We start from the raw sequence: 24,369 nt of genomic DNA on the forward strand, positions 1-24,369 counted from the left end.
AAATGGACCTGTTTAAATACTAAAATGACTTATAAAGTCCTTCGCGCCTGTGGCCGACCTCGAACTTCCGAAGGACTGGTGTTGAGTTAGGTTTCAAAAATCATTCTTCTGTCCGCCCGAAAATGTTGCACAAGGTTCAGAGATCACTTCGTGATTCATGAATAATTTGTGACTAGTCAATAGAGGCAGTGTTGTATTATTGATCTGCTTGAAGCTAGAGATCGATCGTGCTTTTGTCTGAAAGTCTGTGAGGGCCAAGGGTGGAGGTTACAAGAACATCTTTTACAAATGATCGGTATGACAAGGAGGACCTGAAACGTTGTCAGCCCAGCTGATTTAGATGGAGCTTAGGGGTGCGTATGGTCTCAAAGAGATTGAAGAATGTACGAGCCAAAAAGGGATAGCATTACCAATTGAGAACCATAATTCAACACAAGCGGTAGGAAGACAACATAATAATGAGTGAAAGACATCATTGCAAAAAATAAGTATATCCAAAACAAAGAAAGAAGGCAAGAATACAGAGATCATTCTGGAGTTTTTTTAAGTATACAAAGCAGGTCACAGAAACACTCAGAACTGAGCCGAGTAAGGATCGAGATTTTATATAAAAAATGATGTGAGATAAGAGGGAAAAAAAGGAATGTGAAGCGAAGCGAAGAGATATTGCATGTATTTATGTACACTGGGTTGATGTGATATGCTATTGAGAAGGGGAAAAAAAGAAAAACAAAAGCTCCTTATACATCTCGCATTAACTCTTCCCCTAAGATTCCAAGACCTCTTTCATCCCAGATATTCAAAACCGATGGTAACCGTTGAGTTTTTCGGGCTGATTTACTGACAGTATACTTCTACTTCTTGTCGTTGTGGTTATTGAGATCAAATTTCATCGACATCGAAATAAGTGGCAAAAAGGTTTTCAGTTTTCAGATTGCTTTCCAAGATAATCGAATAGACGTGGACCAATAGGGACGGGAACTTTCTGCTGAAATAGTTCAAAAATCCTTCAGGAATATCTCCCAACGATTTCTTGATCCCATCCGGCAAATCTTGAAAATGATGTTTCTTAATTCCGAATATGCAACCAGTTTGAATGTTTTTCAGAAAGAAAATCGTCAGTCTGCTAATTTCGATTTCACCTTCGCAAGACTGAAGGAATCTCGAATGAATGGAAAGCATCTAACTGACTTTGTTCCTCATAACCCTCAGCAAATCCCGAATTGAGCCACCATCATATTTGCGATACTTCCCCAAATTATCGACGAGGCCCCTATCAATGATTTTATACCAGTCGAGACCTTTAGGATGTAGATTCTTGTTCGGGACTAGATGATTGAGTGGGGACGACTTGTGGTGAACGTATCTGTAAAACTGCTCTTGATCTTCTAGGCGTATTAGCGCTTCTTCTGGGGGATCTCGTTCCATGATTTCAAACCGATCACTGCAATCGCATAAGAAGTTCAACCGTTTTGTAGGCTCCCAAAAGTATGGGTTCTGTAATACTTCTTCTGCCGTTGGTCTTTCGTATTTAAGTTCACGCATTTCAACTTATTGTCAGTCAGTCAGTCATCAATTATAGCCGACTATCAGCTGGTTTGAAACTTACCGCTCTTTTGGGTTCGATCGAATCATAGATCTGATCAATTGCTGTGCTTCGAAGGCTTCTTCATCGAGATCGTCTAATTGTTCTAAACAAATTTCGTCTTTCAAGATGTTCATCTCCCTTTCATAACGAGAGCCGAAGGGATGATCGCCTTTAGTCAAAACGTAGTAATAGATACATCCCAACGAAAAGATATCGATCGATCGAGTCAGTCGATGGGAAGACGTTTCGGGATTGGATGTCGAGGAGGAACCATTAGATTCTCCGTTAGTGCCTGGGGCGGCGTTTTGGACGGTGGAGTTGATCATGCTAGAGCTAGCAGTCGAGTTGCCCTGTTCATTCAAATTTACCTGTCCCTTCAAGATTTCTGGGGCCCGGTATCCAAACGAACCAGCCGCATGATTCGCAGTCTGCGCGAAACTACTCTCGTCCAACTCCAGCTTCTTGCACAATCCAAAGTCAGATATCAGCATCCTAAAGCTTTTACCGGCCGAGATGACCCCCGGCTTCTTACTCGTAATCTTGCTGGAAGTTGGGAGTGATCTAGTGAGAGTAATTAGAATATTTTGAGGTTTGATATCCCTGTGGACGATCTTGAGTTTGTGCAGATATCTCAAACCCGAGGAGATCTGTTTTAACGCTTTTTTGGCATTAAAAATTCGGTCCAACTCCTCATACTCCTTGAATTGTCTTTTTTCAACTAAATCGAATAACGAGGCGCTACATAGTTCCAACGCGATATAGAGAAAGTTGTCCAGAGATTCCTGGACGAAGTATCGTACCACGTTTGGATGATCGTCAGATTCTTGCAACAAGCTCACTTCATGACTTGCTAGTGTGACGAAATCTTTCAAAAGCCGTTTGACGGCAACCTGTCTGCCCTGGAAAGTCCCTTTTAACACGACGGTACCATGTGAGCCATACCCTGTCCGATCAAAGAAATAATCAGCAAGAACGGAAGTTTTGGTGGTATATTGAAAGACGGTCTGAAACTAAGCGAACCAATGGTTTCGTTTGTTACAATCAGCGATCCAACCCTTTGCGGTTCAAACCCACGATAATCATTCACGGAAAATTCTGCAGTCGAATTGATTGGCTGATGTTCGTGCAGACTTGGGCCATTCACTTTGAACAAGATAGCAGCAGGATTGGGGGTGTTTTCGTTCGCATTTGAGTGAATGACTGACGCAGCTGTCGGGGTAACTTGCTCGAATGGCTGAGAGACTCCGACCCCACTGCTAGAGCTTGGTTTACTTTTTTTATAGTTTGGTTTGGTTTTTTGAGGGGTTCTAGGCTCTCCCACCGACAGAGGTTGTGAAACAGCGGGGCGAGCTTCCATCGAGCCAGGCTGTGAAGAGGCAGAGTCGGAAGGAGTTATTGACATGAGAGCCTTGGCTGCCTCAGCTTCGGCTTTGGCCGCTGCAGCCGCAGCTTTCTGACCAGGCCGCTTCCCTCTTCTGCGTTTGGGTTTCTGCTTCGAAGCAGGAAGTGAGTCGTCATCGGCAGTACCGTTGAGAAGATGTTTGTCTGGGGAACCATCGACACTTGTAGGACATTCAGACTCTTTGATTGGTATTGTGGTTGGCACTTCAGACGTGGCTGCTCCATCTCGGGACTCCGCCGTGCCAAGCGCGTTTAATTTGGGGCCTTGCTCAACTTTGGAAGAGTCATTACTGCCCAAAGCTTGGTTGACTAACCGATGCAAATGATCCCATCGAGCGGTTGACGGCGAACCTACTTTCCTTGAAGCCCACCAGCTCATTATCACCAACACTAAAAAAATGGTCAACAAAGGGTTCAAATCCGGAAATCGTTCATCCGACCTCCCGGTGGACACGGAGCTTCGCCCTTCACTCGGCATCAGCTGTTGTTTGAACGTCCTGACCAAGAGGGACGAAATTTGAGCTGCGCGTTGATGAAGTTGCGTAGGTGACTCATGGGGTAGATCATAATCTGAAACGAAGTTGGTATGTGTTGAAGGGACAGGGACACCACTGAGACCCGAGTTTTGATTGAGCTTGGAATTGACAACTTTTTTGGATGGTGGAAGAGTCAGAGGTTTGGGGGGTGGATCGAGTGCTAGGGGCGGATTGCTAGAAGGATGCTGATTTTGACTATTAGCGGGGTCTAGTAGTCGATTGGTGTAAGAGAAATCAAGAAAACCGTTCATGGCTTGCGAGTTGAGTAGATGATGAGTTCCAATCGATGGTTCGTGTCCAAGGGTTTGGTACGCAGATGGTGCGAAGACAACAAGGGGATAGCTTTGTTGAGACATTACGTAGAAGGACTCTTGATATTTACCAACGAACGCACTTCGCTGGCCGGTTGAATGGGCAGGCTGAAACGGAGTGGAAAATGAACTTTGAGAATGAAGATGCTTGAAAAGATTAAACTGATCATCGTCAGGTGGGAATTTGCTATGAGATTGATCATCCTTGTGGGGTAAAAATTTTGGTTGGACGAAGATAATTGGCTGCTGCAGGGTCGCAGGCTTTGTGGCGCTAGCAGTCGAATCGTCGAGGACTTCACTGGGCCCAGGATCCCGAGAGGTCGGATCGGTAGATGTTGCAGGTTCGTCATGAGCACTGGGAAAGACGACATCGAAGATACTGGTGACTGGATGATCAAATGAGTTCTGCCATTTAATCGTAGTATGCTCGGAGCGGCTTAGTGGAGTGTTGGCGGCTGGTGAAGCAGCTTGGAAACAAACGAGGTTTCCATCGTGAGTGGGTTCTAGATATAACTCATCCGGTGTCCGTGTCCATATGGTATGTAGGCTGTGAGGAAGGTTCGATGGGGTATATGTGGAATAACGCAATGATTGGATGAGTGTATTGGGTTTCGAATATATTGATACCTGGTAATCTGAGGCGTGAAGGCGAAAATAGTCAGTAAGTATAGACCAGCAACTGGTTTGGATGAGCAGATAATGATTCAACAGGACGACTTACCTGTTCGACCTATGTAGAGCAGGTCACGGGGACGCTGATCAATAGGTTCATGATTCGCATCTGGGTCACTCGATGAATTAGAAGTTCCTGGCTTGACAGAACAAGTACCGTCACTATCGAAGTCGGTTTGGCTTGTTGAGGAATCAAATGGACGTCGAGAATGGCATTGATGGTGCCTGGAAGACTTTTCCTTTCCTTTCAAGGAACCCGTTTTAGGTTTAGAGTTTAAAGAGTTGACGACCGAGCCAGTTTTTAGATCGATAGCAATCAAGTGAGATTCTTTTTTGCCTATGAACATTTTAGAAGAATCGCCGGGGAAAGTGAAGGGAGAGAGATTGACGAGTTGGGAGACCGAGAGTGGAAGTTTCTCAAGGCGAGAGGGCTGAGATGAAGACTTGACAAAGACGTATAGGTCGCCATCGTTCTGAGGTTCGATTGCATAGAGCTCGTGATCTTGATCTGAATGATCGGATGAGAGACAAGGAGAATCGACAAGACCGCAACGATCGAGCAAACCATTCGAAGTATGATTTGGATCGTTCAGAGTCCAGTTCCAAATTCCAGTTTGGCGATCGAGGGCATGCAGTTGACCATCAAGAGTGGAGACCAACAAAATTGGGGAGAGTTGAAAAGTCTGAGTGTTGGGCGTTGAGTCAGGGTTTGCACTTGATGACGAATGCTTGAGGTGATGCAATGATTTAGAAGATGCTGATGCTGAGGATGATGCTGAGGATAGTGATGATACAGTTGAAGTGCTTGTTGATGCATGCGAGTCCATTTTGATTGATAATTTGAGGACGAGGCGAGTTGCTGAAATATGGCTGGTGGTGGGAGGCGGTTGCTGTGCGCATTCATCCAGTGCGAGTTTGGTTGGGTGGTGGACTCAGACTGCGGAGCACTCTGTGACAGCTGGCATACAGCTTCCGTGACAGCCCAAATACGCCGACTGCGGAGTGCGAGTGCTGACCGGTCTTACAAGTATTTTCGAGGAGCATGGAACTGACTCGAGCAAACATGTTCAAAGACATCCAGAAGCTTCCCAGAAACTTGTTTCATTTCCTTGGGCACTACTGGGGCTAATAGGCGCCTTCGCCGCCCCGCAGAAGTAGAGGGAATGGTCCAAGCTAACATGTGTGTTAGACCCTCCAATTCCCTTTACCCAAACAATCAATTCAGGCTATTCTGTACATGCAATTTGACAAGTTTTAAACTGACTCACAAAAAGATTTACAATAACCATTAGAAATTAGAATTACATGATACATTTTTCCACTGAGTGTAAACAATTGACAATTGCCTCACAGTTGCACATGCCATAGACCTATTGGACTTCTAGTGCATTTCGGAAATTTGGAGGCAAAAAATGGGGAAAACTTGTTGAGTTTGTATGGTGTTTCTGTTTCATTTCCTCATGTTTCTCTGCTTCAAAACTATCATGTACATATCACAGTCTGTGACATCTCCATGTTGTAGTCACCTGGAGCAGCAGACGTGGAAGCTAACTTAACACAAGTCCCCTCCTTCCAAGGAGGCGCGAAGCGTCTCCAAAGGAGGGACTTGAATATAATGTCCCAAATATTGCGTGAGCGCAACCAGCCATTTGGCTGGGGAGGGCATTACAACCCCCAAATCACCCACAAGCGCTCTGATTCTGGTCACGCCTCCCAGACCATTGAAAAGCTTGTGATTTTTTGATATATGTACGGCCCTCAAAGCTCCACATTTCCATAGCATTAGGAAACTGTGGGGATGGATAAGTATTGGGCATTGGAGTGATCCGCCCAATGCAGGCCCAGATAAACTCTTGGATCGATCCGCTCCTTATGGCATAAATAGCAAAATGCATACATCATAAGCCATAAGCGCCACCAATTGCAAATATGTACATATTTCATTGAAAATACAAATTAATACTTCAAGAGCCGTGGGACTCTCCCTGATCCGACAAGAGTGGAATCTGGCGGGTCATCAAAATCTAATTTCCCAAATGTGTAAGTGCCCTTGCAAAAATAGCTGCTGAGCAGGCCATTTATGGCCGAATTTCCCCCAAAAAAATCCAGCAGATGCTCAAGATGGGCAGCTACAACTGTGCCAAAAGGCATTGAAGAGAGTTCATTTATTTATTTTTAACTTTGTGCTGAGTTTATTTTTTATCATTTCTCTGCCAAAATTTGACTGTCCTCAGGCCGCGGGTCCGACTTGACAAGTAAGCCTCTCCTTTGGAGAGCGTCCCTTCGGGACGCGGGGTCGCCCCCCCCCCCCCCGACCCTCCGATCGAGAGGCTTAGTTAAGCTCAACGTGGAAGGCTCTTTCCTCATCCTTCCACAACCATCATCTCTGCTTTCTGCTGTTCCAGGTGAGTGTCTTCTTTGTTTATTTTCTCCTCTCTGTTTCTTTTGTTCTTTCCTCTGATGCAATGATAAATCCTTCCAAAACCATCTGACATCATCTCTGCTTTCTGCTGTTCCAGGTTTATCATCGCAACAAAACTTTCAATCTAGAGGGTTGATATCTGGGGAAAACTTGCTAAAAGGGTGCCTACCTTCTAAGAGCAAAGAGCACTTCTTGGTGAGAAGTTTGACAGAATTTTTCAAACGGAATCCCAACCATCAATTACCTTTTGTCCGGTGACCAGAGTCCTTCCTGACATGAAGGCTGATACAAAATCCTTCACCAACTTGCAATCAATCTATTTCCACAACGCTTCAGAAGCCTTGGAAGCATTCACAAACATAACGGAAGAAACTGAACAATTCCTTAGAGAGAGGCCTAGAGAAATGGAGGAGGATAAAACCAAGTATGGATAGACCAATGGCCTCTGTCAGCCTCAAGTGCACGGAGACAAGGAGTCATCTCCACGCGCCAAGAGACTTCTCTAATAGAGCGGAGCCTTTCTTTTAAGTGGGGGCAAATGTCAGCCTTGAGCGCGCGGAGCCAAGGAGTCACCTCCACGCGCCAAGAGACTGCTTCCAGAGCGCGCGGAGGAGCTACCTCCACGCGCCAAGAGAATGAATCTAACAGAGCATGTGGAGCAAATACCTCCCCATGCCAAGAGTCTTATTGAGCAGACGGGTCCTGAATACCAGTAACTGTTTCAGCTAGTACTAAGGACCATTAGGGAATTATATTCCCTTGCAAATAAGCAAACAGCCTCACCCAAGCAATGACATATGCTCGGAAAAGTTTTAAAGACATGGACCCTCCTGTAAGGATGGATCCCTAGATTGTTACAAGCCAACATGTAGTCTTGAGATCTCTACCAAGCCCAGCAATTACAACGCGGTGTCGTGATTGGGGCTTTATATCTCTCTTAGATTCTTTCTATTTTCCCTCACTTTCCTCAACATATTTATTCATCTCTCACTTCAACATCTTCTCATCTCTCAGCCTTTTTGCTTAGTATTCTAGCATTTGAGCCTTCTTCAGTCTTCCTCTTTTCCCTCCAAACTCTACCGCGCGCTCAAACTTTGTATTCAGAGGCAGTCACCTCAGAGACTACCCCTGACAGCCTCGACTTTAATGCGTCTCCTGAAATGGCTGAAATTTTTGTTTAAAATTCTGCTCATTTACCTTTGATCAGTGGAAGCTCATATAAATTTTATCAGCGGAAGTTGAACCTGATATACCTGTAATCAGTGGAACGTCATCTTTCGGACAACCAAACTGTTGTGATTCATGAGCAGAGCCTATTCCTCATATTTGATGTTTAACTGTCTTTCTGAACCTTGAACAATCAAACCAATCATCACCCAAAGTTTCCAAGTTTAGGAAGGATAGCAAGCCTGGGAATGAAGAAGTGTGCATTTGTACTTGGCACTCAAAGCTGAAAGATTTCAGAGGACTAAAATTTTATTTCTTTTTAGAACTCTAGACTATTGTATGTACATCATAATGTAAAGTAAAATCTCATTTGGGTTTTACCTAAAAGCAGGCGAGTTGGCCGCTGTTTTTTGCAATAAAGAATATAAAGCAAGCAAGGTTATTTGGGAGAAAAGAGAAAGATTCTCTTTCTATGCGGTTGAGGAGGTGTTTGAGCTATGGCGGTGATTGCTTAATTAGCTCGCTTTGTCTCTTTCTTTTCTAAGGTTATTTCCTTACTTGAGTTACTCGGTGAGGCTCTTTTTTCCAGCTTGCTGGGAGTGCGCAAAACAACGTATGAGTGCTTCCACTTTGTCTGTATTTATTTAACAAGAAGTTCTGCTCTTTAGTCTTTTTGTTTCTGCTTTTGTCCTTTTAGCGTTCTGATGAGACCACTCACTGATTTTCTCTCCAGCTCTTTGAGTGGAATCAGTTTGGGCGTTCTTTTCCTGTTTGGCTATTGCTGTGATAGTATTGGGATGCGGCGTTAGCACAACATCTGGATCAGCACGTGAGAAGTTTATTCAGCCGCTTACCTATGGTGCTAGCTTTGGATATTCTATCTACAAGTGATTGACAATCGGGATTTTCCACGAGTCTTATTTTTCTGCTCACTGGAATCAGACCTGCATAAACCAAGTTTGGAGTTTCAGTTTTACAACTCTCCGCTGCCTTTTTGGACTGCGGAAATGGTTTGCTTTGCTTACCATGTTCCGCAGCTGATGTAGCTCCTGGCCGCTCTCTCAATTTATGAGCGCTGTGCCATTCGCCTGAGGTTGTATTCTCACAAAAGCCATGTGTTCTTGCAGATTGGAGAGAAACAATCTATATCCTGGGATGCCAAAGGATAGGTTGAGGAAGACTTGAAAATCCTTTCAGCTTTTGCTTTTGACTGGTTGAAACATTGAACTTAAGTAAGGCCCCAATTATAAACATTTTTTTGAGATATTTTTGAAAAGTTTTTGAACTTGCCCAAAATAGAAATTGAACTTTTTTTTGAAATCTTTTCAATTTCAAAAATACTGCAGATGCACTCAAATACACCCAGGAGGTGTGTTTGAACCATTTTTGAAAAAAAAAATGTTTTCATTTTGTTTTCCTTTTGTTTTCATTTTGTTTTCAAATACTTTTCAGTTCATTTTCAAAAACGTTTCAAAAATATCTCAAAAAGGTGTTTATAATTGGGGCCTAAGTCCCTCTCTTGCCTGAGGCTTTGCCGGAGGGACTTATGACTAATCTGCAATGTTTGCATGAGAGATCCAGATAATTGACCACCCTGATCATTGTAATCCTCACTGCTCATTCAATTCTCAACCCCCACTCCATTTTTACTGAATAGCATCCATCTCAGGATAATTATCATGTGTTTTATATTTCTTGCATGTAGCTCAGCCATCTATAATAAATTATTTCAAAAATCAGAATAAAAACAAAATAATTGTGATGTTCATCACATCACTCCATCTCATCTTGATTTCATTTGTATTTGCGTAGCCCACAGAACCAACCATCTAGTGAATAGACCTTGAGATGGCTGCGCACGGACGGTTATTTTCTGATCCAGTGGAAGTTGTAAGAATTTTGAGGAAATGGATGTTTTTAAAAAAATAAAATAAGGATGAAGATGCAGGCGAGGGAGTCTTAAATTATATCAAAAGGAGGAGCAGATGCAGGTGTACCATCCACCATAAAGTTAGAAGGTTTGAGATTGTCAAGGTTGAGTTCTGGTGGCTCAAAAGAAAACACCACCAAATCAAAAATATCTCTCATGCAAACATTGCAGATTAGTCATAAGTCCCTCCGGCAAAGCCTCAGGCAAGAGAGGGACTTAGTTAAGTTTGTTGAAACATCATGGATGGGATAACCGGCATGATGATAAGAAGAAAGTGCCTGAAAACCTGCAACATGTATTGAAGGAGATGTAAGAATCCACTTAACTCTTTGGTGGGGTAATGGTGCTGACTATCTTAATAGTCTCTTTTTTGCCCTGTTTTCTGTGTGTTTTCTGTTCTTGCTTTCAAAAACAGAGTCAGATCTGTTAGTTTCTCAAGAAGTTCTCAAACTGATCACAGGACAATATATATTGGCAAATGTCATTTGTATCTTTGATGGATATAGATCTACAGTACCACCACATTTCTAATAATGGAGGACTTCCCTTTGATTTAAACGGCCGTGTAAAGTCAGATCTGGCACTTGTAAAGCCAGATTTTTACACCCTGGTTTTACACGCACTTTTCAGCGGCTAGATCAAACCAGAAAATCCCTCTCAATGGCTGGTGCCCGGTCTGTACCGGTCATCGAGAGGATTCAACCCTCTCAATGGTTGGCACAGACCGGTCATTGAGAGGATTCCACCCTCTTGATGGTTGGCACAGACCAGTCATTGAGAGGAATCAACCCTCTCAACGGTGGGCCGCTACGCTAAACTATCCGTAGCGTGCGCTATCCGCTAGTTTAGCGTTGCGTAGTTCCTGACACATTGCCGTTAGTTGTAGCGCCTGCTACGGGACGCTACACTACGCTAACGGGCGCTAACAGCGCTATCAGCTTTTTTAGCGTTTGAATAGCACTGCTAGCGCTGATAGCGGCGATAGAGGCCCTGTAGTTTCAAGGGGTGCCTGTTAGCGGTAGCGGGCAATCACTGCCCGCTAACGGAAAACCCTGTCATTTGTAGTTTAGATCCGCTACGCTGCGCTGAACTACGGACTAAATGTAGCATAGCGGCCCACCGTTGACCCTCTCAATGGTCGGCACAGACCGGTCATCAAGAGGACAAAGCCCTCTCAATGACCAGCCTGTGCCTCAAGAGGACACATCCCTCTTGATGACCGGTCTGTACCGGCCATCAAGAGGGTACATCTGTACCCGCCATTGAGAGGCTTGAGTCCTCTCAATGACCGGTGTTTTGTTCTCTTGATGGCCTACCCTCTCAATGCCCGGTACAGACCGGTCATTGAGAGGGATGTGTCTTCTTGATGACTGGTACAGAGGGACCGGTCTATACCGGCCATCAAGAGGGTTGTGTACTCTCAATGACCGGTCTGTACCGGCCATCAAGAGGGTTGTGTCCTCTTGATGACCGGCACAAATCTGACATTGAGAGGGATGGTCCTCTCGATGACCAGTCTATGAAGCGAGCTTAACAAAGCCTCTCCGAGGAGGCGCAAAGCATCTCCGAAGGAGAGGCTTACCTCTAAAGTCACACCATTGGCCCTACAGACTTGAGAATTTCTGGCAAAAAAACACATATTTTATTTTCAAAATGTTTTTAAAAATGTAGTTTTTAGTTTTAAAAAAACTGAGTAGACAGACTTGTAGCCTGCAATCTCAGCTTCCATCTCACAGTTTTTTACCTAGCTGACACACATAATTATTAGCCCACTCCACCTACTGTGAAGTGGTTCTGGAGAGGTGATCCAGCGGTTTTTGAGCTCAAAATTTGAAATTCCCTGAGCCCGCGCGGGCTCAAAGGTGGGGATTGGGTACAGAAATCCACCATGTAACAACATTTACAGGACGTTTCTTACAAGGGGGGATGGATACAGGGGAGTTTGAAGTGGGGGAAAATAAGCTAAGAAGCTTGCCATTCCAATGGTGCAAAGGGCGTGGGATGAATCAAAAGGAAACAAGGAGATATTAGGGAAAATGGGGGAGCGTAGGGTCCTCCCTGCCATTTGTCTCGATCCTGTAGGGCGAGACATGCGACTTCAGAGGCAAGTCCCTCCTTCGGAGGTCGCTACGCTCCCCCGAGGAGGGTACGCTTGTGTTAAGTTCGTCTATGAAGCCGCGACCCAAAGTTCGCCCCCCGTTGCCACCAAAACTTTGAAACCCCCGGGGGTCGCGCGTCATAAATTTGACCATTTATTGTTGTGACATATGTCACATAGCCTACTCGGCTGCGGCTCAGCCCGGAGGAGAAGGTACTTCCCCTCCGGCCTGGGACTAGCAATACTACAATCACTATCCACTGCTCACACTACAACAGGTTATGAGCCCTTAAAGGTGTCTCGCCCCCAAATACCAGTCAATCACTGAAGAATCCCGACAAAAAATACCGGACAGATAGCAATGTACCGAAGAACAAATCCTGGCTTTCAATTTTTTTTTCATCTCATAAATCTCCGACAAATCATCCCGGATCTCTCTTGAACTCATTTTTTTCAGCCTCAACATCCTTCAAGTTTCCAGATTGATGGACCCTCACGCTCAAGGTGCTTACAATCGGATTCAGCTGTTCCTCGCCGATTTGAACTTTGTTTTAGGATCCGCCGCGTGTATGAATCCCTATGGCCCTAACCCTGGACTCCAGCCTGATTTTAGCCAATTCGCACTTTTCCCACAATTTGGACGTAGTAGTTTTCCTCGGTCAATCCCATTGAACCGACCTACGAAGCGGTCTCACGCGTGGAAGAAGAATTACAAACAACGGCCGCCTAGAGACTTTCTGTCAGCACGCTGCCCACCGCATGCTAATTCAACGACTCACAAAACCTCCAATACCGCCCGACTAAGTTGCTCTATGCCTCCCAATCCTACTTGGAGCTCAAATCACATGCTGCCAAATGACGGACCTCCGAACAATCCTCAACATACCGGCGAGCTCAACCAGGATTCCTCAGAAAATTTTCTAGACAGAAGACGCTCAGCATCAGCAGATCTCAGTGACAACGCTGTGGCAAAACAGTTTTCTAGCGGCGATGTGAATGATGCCAACCAAGGAAGTGTGAATGCCGGCGATGATCAATCTGGTGTTGCATTGAATATAAGCAAAAATCAATCTGATCTTGTGATAGATCTCGGCCTGGACAGCGGAGAACCAACTAACTTTGAATCAGACGCCACGGGTGATTTATCCGGCGGCAATGTAACCAAAATCAACAATAACAATGTAGATAGGAATGATGATCAATCTGCTCTTGTAAACGATGTTGAAACCAATGCCGAAGAACCCGTGCATCATCAACCGAGTTTGTCCCCAGCAGCGTCGATGAGGGTGGAGTCTCCGTCTGCATCTTCTGATCGCAATCAACATGAAAACGAGCTTCCGGATCGATCTCATCTTGCCGACAATACTGTTGTCAACGCAACTACCAATGCCGGAACTATGCTAAAGTCAGATCCACTTCTGTACCAGCCCACTCAAATGATTTCTCCGCCGGTCCCGATACCATTTCACCCCATGCTGATCCCCTACCACCATGCTCCAGTTCCTCACCTGCATCATCAAGGTATCTATCAGCTGACTGAAATGGCACACCAGCATGTCTCAGATTCCCGACCAATCTTTCCTCCCACTTCATCTTCCCCAATCCCAATCTATCATTTACCACCAGTCCCTTTTCCCTATCACCACCCGCCAACAACTCTTCCCCAACCAACAAACTTCGATGTATTCAACAATCACAATGATCAAAATCATCAAAATTTACCCTATTACAACGACAGTAACACTTCCCAACACAACTACGCTGAATACTCTCAAGAAGACAATTCCTTGGAACAATCTCAACATTATGATGTTGATGTTGATGATCTCCACAATGCCTTCAGTGACCAATCTGAATATCAACAATCCAAATCTGGTGTTTATAATGATAGTGAAAATTACGACAACAATAATGATGGGGATTACAACTAGTTTCTCAATTTTTATTCATTTTATCCACTTGTTCAACTTTACTTTCTCCGACTTCTGTCTCTCATTTTTGTATGTAGTTGGAGCCCCCTGCCAGGTTTCTTAGAGCCTTGCCAAGGGGGTGGGTGTTGTGACATATGTCACATAGCCTACTCGGCTGCGGCTCAGCCCGGAGGAGAAGGTACTTCCCCTCCGGCCTGGGACTAGCAATACTACAATCACTACACCACGGGTGAAGATTCAAAGTTTCCATCCAGAAAACTTACTGGATGGTAGGAAAACCCGAAAACCAATTGGAATCGTTCCGGTATGGTTGAAGGACCGAAAACCGATCGGAATGCTTCCGGTATGGTCAAAGTACCGGAACCATTCCGATTGCAATTCGGGTTGCGTCCAAAATGGAATGAAGTCGAAATTGATTTGACTTCATTCCAGGAAACAGACCATTCCGGTTTTTTTCCTGGATTTTCCCCGGAATATTTCCGAATATGGCTGACCACACCTCACAGAAGCATGGTTGTATATATAAAACAGCGCCCCTGTACCACAGTGTGTCTGGGGCAGCTGGCAAGGGGCTTGGTTGGGGTGGATCAGAAGCATGTTGCATGTTCAAGCCTCCCTTTTGCCCACCCACCTTGCTGAAACCTTGTTTTGAGCCCTCCAAAACCTGCGACGGCCCGTAACCATTCCGAATTGCACACGAAAGCACTTCGGAAGTGCGTTGGGGATCCAAAATAATTTTGGATTGCCTTCCAGTAGGGTTCCTGGAATTTTCCAGTGAAAACGCCGACCGTCTGGCGACGGTGCCCCCTTGCAGGCAGACCAACCGAAATGATATCGGCTGGCAATCGAAATCATTTCGTTGAGCTTTGCCCGTGGTGTATCCACTGCTCACACTACAACATTTATGACGTATAACACGGCAGCCAAGTGGGGCCTAACACCACTTTCAAAGTCTCAATGAGCTTTTATCCAGCTCGCCCGACTTGGCCAGTCAACAGGCACTAAGATAGCATAGTCTGAAAAAACACCTTCAGTCGCAGGATGATCAGGAAGTCACACAACAAGCAATCCAGCAAGCTTCAACGACCCTCGGTTTATATTTATTTATTTGAAACAAGGGCGCAGTGCGTGAGCCCCCAAAATACAGAAGGTGATGGAAGTGGAAAAGGAGATACGCTACGACGAGAGCAAAGGCGGACAAGCCAGAGCCGGTTTACTTGAAGGATCGTCGTCCTGATCTTGAACTTTAAGTGTACCAGCAGAGACCCCATTGAACTTCGAATGGAGAGCTCGGTATCGTTTATGCTGAGACGAAGAGACGCTAGGCCGGACCTTCGCCAAAGCTTCCTCGAAGTCGGTGATTCCTAAGCGTTCCTCCTGGGTCTGAGTCTCCAGTTGATCAGGCTGGTCGATAGGAGGATCCAGGCGGACGCGATTCCGGATCTGTTTGCGCACCTGGATCAGCGCCGCTTCGCGGATCAAACCACCAATATCCGCTCCACTGTAGCCCGCACACCGCGGGTCGTCCTGGATAAGCTTCTGGATCGATTTTGAGGCATGATCATCAAACTTCAGCTTGCTTGACAAGGTCTTGAAAATCTCCCATCGGTCCTGCCGATCGGGTAGGTCAATAAAGATCATCTTGTCAAGTCGGCCAGGCCGAACCATCGCCGGGTCCATCACATCCGGCCGGTTTGTCGCCCCAATCACATAGATCTGCTTACGTGGCTCAAGGCCATCTAGTTCGGTGAGAAGAGTATTGACTACCCTGGATGAACTTTCGGACTGTGCAGGTGATTTTTGCCATCAATTTAAGTCGAATTCATTATAAGAAATAAGTCTAATGTCACTTACTAAACTATCGTCCCGCCGGGGAACCAATGCATCGAGTTCATCAAAAAAGATTATACAGGGAGCAGAAGCTCTGGCCCTGATGAATACCTGTCGCACTGCCTTCTCACTCTCACCAACATACTGATCGACGAAGAAAGTATCGATAGTGAGTAAAGCTCAGTAGTAGAGATAACGGAAGTTTTAAATTACCTTGTTGAGTAATTCTGGACCTTTAACTGAGATGAAGTTTGCCTGACTTTCATTGGCAACAGCTTTGGCGACCAAAGTTTTACCACAGCCAGGAGGGCCCCAAAGGAGGACGCCAAAGCTAGAAGAGATGCCGATTTTCTCGAACATCTCGGGGTATCTGATCGGTTGGATGATCGAGATATTGAGCTCATCCCTCACCGAATTCATAGCCCCGATCTGGGACCACGTCGTGTCGGGGATCGTTGAGAATCCTTCCCGTTTGCACGAAGGTTGGAGCTCATTGAGTGCGCGTTCAAAGTCCAGTTGATTGATTCGGATTCGATCCAGTTGCTCTGAGCTTAATTTGCGGGGGTTCGAGCGAAGGAAGTTGATGATAGGCAGGGAGAGTAAGTGGTTAGGTAGATTTTCGAATATATCGGCTGTGGGAGCTTCGTGTTCTTGGTTTTGAGCATCCATCTCGACAGCAGGGAGATCTTCTTTTGATGGAGAATCGGTTAGATCGATGATCATCTTGTCATCATGTGCCTTGTCCAGCTTAGTATCCGGTTCAAAAATCCGCTTGATGGCGATAACACCCGCAGATGCAGTCAGGGCAGTCAAGTCGGCACCCACATATCCAGGTGTGGAACGCGCCAACTGCTTATAGTCAAAAGAATCCACCAATTTTAACTTTGAGCATAGTACACGAAGAATCCTGAGGTAACATTTTGATGTCAAAAGGGAAAACAATTAGTATGGAATCAAGTTGAAGAGAGTGGAGTGATTGACCCACTGTTCACGTGCTGCTTCGTCGGGCACACCCATCAAAATCTCATGATCGAATCTTCCACCTCTCCTCAGCGCTGGATCCAAACTATCAGGTCTGTTAGTTGCACCGATCACAATGACTGGCTTTCCGTCGGTCTTTTCTAGTGAAAGGTCTGAATGCAAGAGAGGGCAGATCTTAGGATATTGACTGAGCAGAGAAAGATAAAACATGCAAACGCAAAGCAAAGCAAATTACCATCCAAGCAAGTCAACAATTGGGCAACAATCCTTCGTTCCATCTCTCTCTGAGCGGTTTCACGTTTGGGTGTGATAGCATCGATCTCGTCGATGAACAACAAACACGGTGCTTGTTTCTAGAAAGGAAGAAAGAAATGTTTCCGGGATGGATGTAAAAGTCAGAAGAATTCCACAAATGGTTGAGAGAGGCGTTTATTGGAAGGGAGGGGTTTTTGAGCTCACAGTACAGAGCTCTGATTAGATTCGACGACTGACAGTAGCTTGTTCGAAGATGTCCCTAATCGCTTTCTCACTTTCGCCACTCATTCCACTGACGATACTAGTACTAGAGACGTTGATCAATCGGACGCCCAACTGATTGGCGATCGCATTCGCCAGCATCGTCTTCCCACAACCAGGGGGGCCACATAGTAAGAGTCCTCTGATCGGTTTGAGGCCGGTGAATTCAAAAATCTCTGGATGAAGGATCGGCAGTCCGATCAATTCTAGAAGCCTTTCTACCGTACCATCGATCCCTCCCAGATCTGAGAGGGTGACTGAAGGAGTTGTATCCTTGATAAGTGATGATGAAGTAGTTGCGTTTTGTTTTGGGTTGGGGAATGTAGACTTGCTTCGTTTGATAGTCGTTGGAGAGTTTACTGAATGATTAGGGTTTTCGCGAGTTATATTTAGTTTGCGTTTTGAGGTTGAAAGAGAGGTCGATGGCTGTTCCAAGTTATTGGATTGATCGATTGGTTTGTCCTGGCTCGTTGGTAGCTCGTTGGTCAGGCTGATTGTTGCTGGTGTCGTTGGTGTGGCAGTAGTAGTTGATGGTATTGTTTCGGTGTTTGGTAGTGGGCTGTTGAGTGAGATGTGATGTTTTCGGTATGCGCCCATTATCTGTCTGTTGAGCAAGTTCCCGGTTGAGATCGGAGAGTTCATCTGTTTCGATGGGATGGATGGTATGCTTGATTGGTTGGTTTGTTTTCTTGGGAATTTGGCTGGGCCAAGCTTGGAGAAACCCACAAGCAAATTACATAATTATGGTGTTCAAAGTTGGTTTGCATAATTTTATGCATGCATAAATCATAAAATCATAAAAATATTTTGGTGAGGAAATTTTGTATTACATAATCAGACAGTCATATCCCCTGCAAAAAAGATTTTATGATTTTATGATTTATCTAAGTTTATTAAAACCACAGATTCACCAAAAAAAAATTCAAGGGTTTCCCCTATACCCAAGCAATCACAAAAAACAAAAAAAGAAACAAGCTAAACCAACAAATAAACATAAAATACCACTTATAATAGACTAATATACAAGAGAAGCAATAGATTTAACGAACTCCCAGCCTGTGACATGCCACAGGTGAAAAGAGACCGGTGTTAACCCGCTCAGCCTGGCGCAAGTGCGTGGGGCAAAAGTCGGGGCTGGAAACCCTTCAGCCAATTGCAAGTGCAATTGGGGAGGGGGAGGATCACCACCAGTGCTCTGCAAATGCAGGAGCAGGGTGGATCACCTGGGGCATAAACCTCGGTGCAGGAGAAGCCCCCTTTTATATTCAAGCAGTCTGATTTCAGTGACTACGCCACTGTGAGCGTTGCAAGGTGATGGTTGCAATGATACATACAGCAATTCCAAACTCGGGCTTGCTTGTATCCATAGCCACTGTCACTACTCCTGAAGCCTACCAACCCAAGCCACGGCAATGCACAAGTCAAGGAGCCAATGACGGCCGGGAAGGTGCAGCTGACCAAACTGTTTCTCTTCTGACTTCAAGTTCCAGGAACTCGGCATGCTGATCACCTCATCTACAGTCGGGCCAACAAAGTGCTTACGGATACCAGCCCGACCGGCCCCAGAGATTTTATTCGGGCTGGAATATGTTCACCAGCTGGCCGAGAGGTCTTCCTCTTGGTGGGCTGGTATACATACACCAGCTCGCCAAGAGGGATTCCTCTCGGCGGGCTGGTATACACACACCAGCTCGCCGAGAGGGCTTCCTCTCGGCGGGCTGGTATACATACACCAGCTCGCCAAGAGGGATTCCTCTCGGCGGGCTGGTATACACACACCAGCTCGCCGAGAGGGCTTCCTCTCGGCGGGCTGGAATACATACACCAACTCGCCGAGAGGGCTTCCTCTCGGCGGGCTGGAATAAGATCACCGGCTCGCCGAGAGGGCTTCCTCTCGGCGGGCTGGTATACACACACCAGCTCGCCGAGAGGGCTTCCTCTCGGCGGGCTGGAATAAGTTCACCGGCTCGCCGAGAGGGCTTCCTCTCGGCGGGCTGGTATACATACACCAACTCGCCGAGAGGGCTTCCTCTCGGCGGGCTGGAATAAGTTCACCGGCTCGCCGAGAGGGCTTCCTCTCGGCGGGCTGGTATACACACACCAGCTCGCCGAGAGGGCTTCCTCTCGGCGGGCTGGAACAAGTTCACCGGCTCGCCGAGAGGGCTTCCTCTCGGCGGGCTGGTATACATACACCAACTCGCCGAGAGGGCTTCCTCTCGGCGGGCTGGTATACACACACCAGCTCGCCGAGAGGGCTTCCTCTCGGCGGGCTGGAATACATACACCAACTCGCCGAGAGGGCTTCCTCTCGGCGGGCTGGAATAAGTTCACCGGCTCGCCGAGAGGGCTTCCTCTCGGCGGGCTGGTATACACACACCAGCTCGCCGAGAGGGCTTCCTCCCGGCGGTCTGGAACAAGTTCACCGGCTCGCCGAGAGGGCTTCCCCTCGGCGGGCTGGTATACATACACCAACTCGCCGAGAGGGCTTCCTCTCGGCGGGCTGGTATACACACACCAGCTCGCCGAGAGGGCTTCCTCTCGGCGGGCTGGAATACATACACCAACTCGCCGAGAGGGCTTCCTCTCGGCGGGCTGGAATAAGTTCACCGGCTCGCCGAGAGGGCTTCCTCTCGGCGGGCTGGTATACACACACCAGCTCGCCGAGAGGGCTTCCTCCCGGCGGGCTGGAACAAGTTCACCGGCTCGCCGAGAGGGCTTCCCCTCGGCGGGCTGGTATACATACACCAACTCGCCGAGAGGGCTTCCTCTCGGCGGGCTGGTATACACACACCAGCTCGCCGAGAGGGCTTCCTCTCGGCGGGCTGGAATACATACACCAACTCGCCGAGAGGGCTTCCTCTCGGCGGGCTGGAATAAGTTCACCGGCTCGCCGAGAGGGCTTCCTCTCGGCGGGCTGGTATACATACACCAACTCGCCGAGAGGGCTTCCTCTCGGCGGGCTGGAATAAGTTCACCGGCTCGCCGAGAGGGCTTCCTCTCGGCGGGCTGGTATACATACACCAACTCGCCGAGAGGGCTTCCTCTCGGCGGGCTGGAATAAGTTCACTGGCTCGCCGAGAGGGCTTCCCCTCGGCGGGCTGGTATGCATACACCAGCTCGCCAAGAGGGCTTCTTCTCGGCAGGCTGGAATAAGTTCACCCGCTTGCCGAGAGGGCTTCCTTTCGGCGGGCTGGAATACATAAACTAGCTCGCCGAGAGGGCTTCCTCTCTGCTGGCCGCAATACGTTCACCAGCTCGCCGAGAGGGCTTCCTCTTGGCGAGCTGGAATAAGTTCACGGCTTGCCAAGAGGGCTTCCTCTCGGCGGGCTGGTATACACCAGCTTGCCGACAGGGCTTCCTCTCGGCGGGCTGGTATACGCTCACCAGCTCGCCGAGAGGAAGCCCTCTTGGCGGGCTGGGATACATTCACCAGCTCGCCGAGAGGGCTTCCTCTCGGCGGGCTGGAATAAGTTTACCACCTCGCCAAGAGGGCTTCCCCTCGGCGGGCTGGTATACATATATCAGCTCGCTAGAGCCTACTTGGCAGCAAAAAATATCCGCACCCGCGGGTATTTGCCGCAGGTACCCGGGTACCTGCTTTCTGCCACCTCAAGAGGTGCGGGTGCGGGTGCGGGTGTTGAGAATCCCGGGTTTTCATGGAGAGGTACCCGCACCTGTGGCGGGTACCCGGGTACCAAGTGACATCTTTAGTGTGGGGGTATTTCCGAGCCTTTATAATCTCAGCATTAAAGCATCTTTGTCATCTTTTGGTGAATCTTGAGGATTCAAAATGGACAATATGCCTTCAAGGATGATGTTGCGTGGTTTTACTGAGTGGGAGATTCTGGAGTGTTCCCAGATAAACAAAAAAGGAGATTACAAGGTATGTGTATATGGAACTGAGCAGCAATTTCTCTGTTCCTTTTTCATTTTTGTTGGCCCAGGTGCACGTAGTGTGATGGGTCTAAGAGCCTCTAGAATGTGCTTTAACACAGCCAGCTGTACCAGGTGTTCTTTATGTGCTCTGTTTGCGTAGCGTTAGCAAAAATCCCACAGAATTTCACTCAAGCCACTATGAGTAAGCAGGATTCCAGTGTCCACTACACTGGACCACATCTACGCTCCAGTTAGCTGAGCTGGCCCACTACAAAAAGTGCATGTTAAACTCATTATCATCTTACCCTTGCTGGCCACTCTCAATGTTTATGGTCAGAATCTGAAGTACAACAAGATGGCCCCATTTCAAACTGAATTGGATGCCACTGCCACACATGAGTATTGCAAACTTGGAAGGATAAATTATTAGGAATAGGATTTGTGGGTGAAAATTGAATAGGTTGAACCCCCAAAAGTGCAGCGGCGAAGCCGCCTTGGACTCTAGTGCATGCATAAAATTATGCAAACCAACTTTGAACACCATAATTTGAGCCCCCCCAGTGGAGCCGACTCGGTCACACTTCAAGGATAATTAAATTTCCCAACAAAAATACTCAAAGTTTGAGGTTGGGAAAATCATTGAAAAAAAATCACTCTGTACTGAAAAAAAATGCAAACTGAGCATGCTCAGCCGAAAAAATAAAAATGTGTCAGACTGAGTAAAAAACAATGGGGCAGATTTTTAGGGTGATTTGTTGGACGGGCCTGCACAAGGCCCGCATGGGCCCCTAACAGGCCCGTTGGGCCCATTGAAAAAGTAGCATTTGTTTGGAATTCTGATGCTCTGCTAAAATGTGAAATGGGTCAAACTGAATGAAAAACATGGGGGTACATTTTTGGGGAGATTTTTTGGACGGGCCTGAATGAGGCCCACATGGCCCCCACAAAGCCCACTGGGCCCATTGAAAGAGTAGCCTTGGTCAAGAAAGCCTATGCTCAGCTAAGAAACAAAAATGTGTCAACCTGAGTAAAAAACATGGGGCCACACTTTTGGGGAGGGCTTATTGACAGACCTGAATCAGGCCCGTCAGGGCCCACCCAAAGCTGGTTTGGCCAACACAGAAGTAGTCTTGGTTAAGAATGCACATATGATGTTTCAGAACAGTACCAATTGACCACTAATCAACAGAAGATATTGAAGGGCTTCTGACATCTGTATGACATTTGTGCACTCACAGAATGTATGTCCAGGCCCTTTCCTTTTCCTTGGAACCCTGTTGGCCCGTACGGGCCTGATGCAGGCCTGTCCAAAAAGCCTCCCCAAAAATGTGCCCCTAGGGTTTTTACTCAGTCTGACACATTTTATTTCTTAGCTGAGCATATGCTTTCTTAACCAAGGCTACTCTTTCAAGGGGCCCAGTGGGCTTTGTGGGGGCCATGTGGGCCTCATTCAGGCCCGTCCAAAAAATCTCCCCAAAAATGTACCCCCATGTTTTTTATTCAGTTTGACCCATTTCACATTTTAGCAGAGCATCAGAATTCCAAACAGATACTACTTTTTCAATGGGCCCAACGGGCCTGTTAGAGGCCCATGTGGGCCTTGTGCAGGCCTGTCCAACAAATCACCCCAAAAATGTGCCCCATTGTTTTTTACTCAGTCTGACACATATTTATTTTTTTGGCTGAGCACGCTCAGTTTGCATTTTTTCTCAGTACAGAGTGATTTTTTTTCAATGATTTTCCCAACCTCAAACTTTAAGTATTTTTGTTGGGAAATTTAATTATCCTTGAAGTGTCAAACCCCCAATTTGGGCAAGTGACACTCTGCATCCGGAAGCAGCAAATCAAAACTCTCCACAACTTGCATGCTAGTTTTGGAATTACAGGGACTGGAGATGTTGATCCAAAACTGATTTCAAAACTGTTCATCAATACAATAAGCTGACAATAGATGAACTATTTAAGGTGTTCAAAGTTGAAATCATAAATTTTTTGAATCATAAAACTTTTGGGTGATAATTTTTTATGTACCATTTTCAAACTATTACTCTGTTTTGAGTGTTTGGGTGGTAGAGATTTTTTATGCTTAAAATTTTATGATTTTATGGTGTTATGATTTTATGCAAGTCAACTTTGAACACCTTAATTGAGGTACAACTCTGTGCTCTATGGTGTGCCAAGTTGGTAAGACCCTTTTTGAAACTAGTCAACGCTAGCCATAAGGCAATTATTCATCTGAATTTTGTGAAGAATCTGCCCGGAAGACAGGTTGGTTTTAGGGACATTCACCAGCTTTAATACTCGGCCATACAAGAAAATTACCAGTTGATTCTTGATGTGAGTTTCCTTTTTTTCTGTCAGATACTTTAATTCATTTATGGTGTTCAAAGTTGGTTTGCATAATTTTATGCATGCATAAATCATCAAATCATAAAAATATTTTGGTGAGGAAATTTTGTATTACATAATCAAACAGTCATATCCCCTGCAAAAAAGATTTTATGATTTTATGATTTATGCATGCATAAAATTATGGTGTTCAAAATTGCATATGTCATGGTTTACATAAAATCATAAAGCAAATTTTGGCTGGGAGATGTCAGCATGCATAAAACTTAAAGTGACATCTCCCAGCCAAAATTGCAGTTTATGATTTTATGTAAAAAAATCTTATGCAATTTTGAACCCCATAAATTATGCAAACCAACTTTTATGGTGTTCAAAGTTGGTTTATGCATGCATAAATCATAAATTCATAAAATGTTCTTTGCAGGGGATTGTGCGGGTTTGATTATGTAATCCCCCTGAAAAAGATTTATGAATTTATGATTTATGCATGCATAAATCAACTTTGAACACCATATTTGAACACCTATGGTGTTCAAAGTTGGTTTGCATAATTTTATGCATGCATAAATCATAAAATCATAAAAATATTTTGGTGAGGAAATTTTGTATCACATAATCAGACAGTCATATCCCCTGCAAAAAAGATTTTATGATTTTATGATTTATGCATGCATAAAATTATGCAAACCAACTTTGAACACCATAACCATAATTAAAAATTGATAGGTGTGTAAATTTCTGACCAAAAAGTTCCCATTTGA

The 24,369-nt window shown here is 45.9% G+C and overlaps 2 protein-coding genes across 2 annotated transcripts; both read right to left on the reverse strand.

The window, feature by feature from the left end:
* Nucleotides 1-882: 882 nt before the first annotated feature.
* Nucleotides 883-5,613, reverse strand: PtA15_7A768 (uncharacterized protein; the record flags this gene model as incomplete). Its single annotated transcript, XM_053171409.1, has 6 exons — nucleotides 883-1,068; nucleotides 1,192-1,522; nucleotides 1,610-2,531; nucleotides 2,609-4,471; nucleotides 4,558-5,222; nucleotides 5,534-5,613. The coding sequence occupies 6 exons, from the start codon at nucleotides 5,611-5,613 to the stop codon at nucleotides 883-885; spliced, it is 4,047 nt and encodes a 1,348-aa protein (XP_053022594.1).
* A 9,619-nt stretch (nucleotides 5,614-15,232) lies between these two features.
* Nucleotides 15,233-18,025, reverse strand: PtA15_7A769 (uncharacterized protein; the record flags this gene model as incomplete). Its single annotated transcript, XM_053171410.1, has 6 exons — nucleotides 15,233-15,841; nucleotides 15,911-16,030; nucleotides 16,100-16,793; nucleotides 16,872-17,019; nucleotides 17,103-17,220; nucleotides 17,360-18,025. 6 exons carry the CDS (start codon nucleotides 18,023-18,025, stop codon nucleotides 15,233-15,235), a joined length of 2,355 nt encoding a protein of 784 aa, XP_053022595.1.
* Between the last annotated feature and the right edge of the window lie 6,344 nt (nucleotides 18,026-24,369).

The sequence above is a fragment of the Puccinia triticina genome, chromosome 7A (genome assembly GCF_026914185.1).
Source record: "Puccinia triticina chromosome 7A, complete sequence".
NCBI lineage: Eukaryota > Fungi > Basidiomycota > Pucciniomycetes > Pucciniales > Pucciniaceae > Puccinia > Puccinia triticina.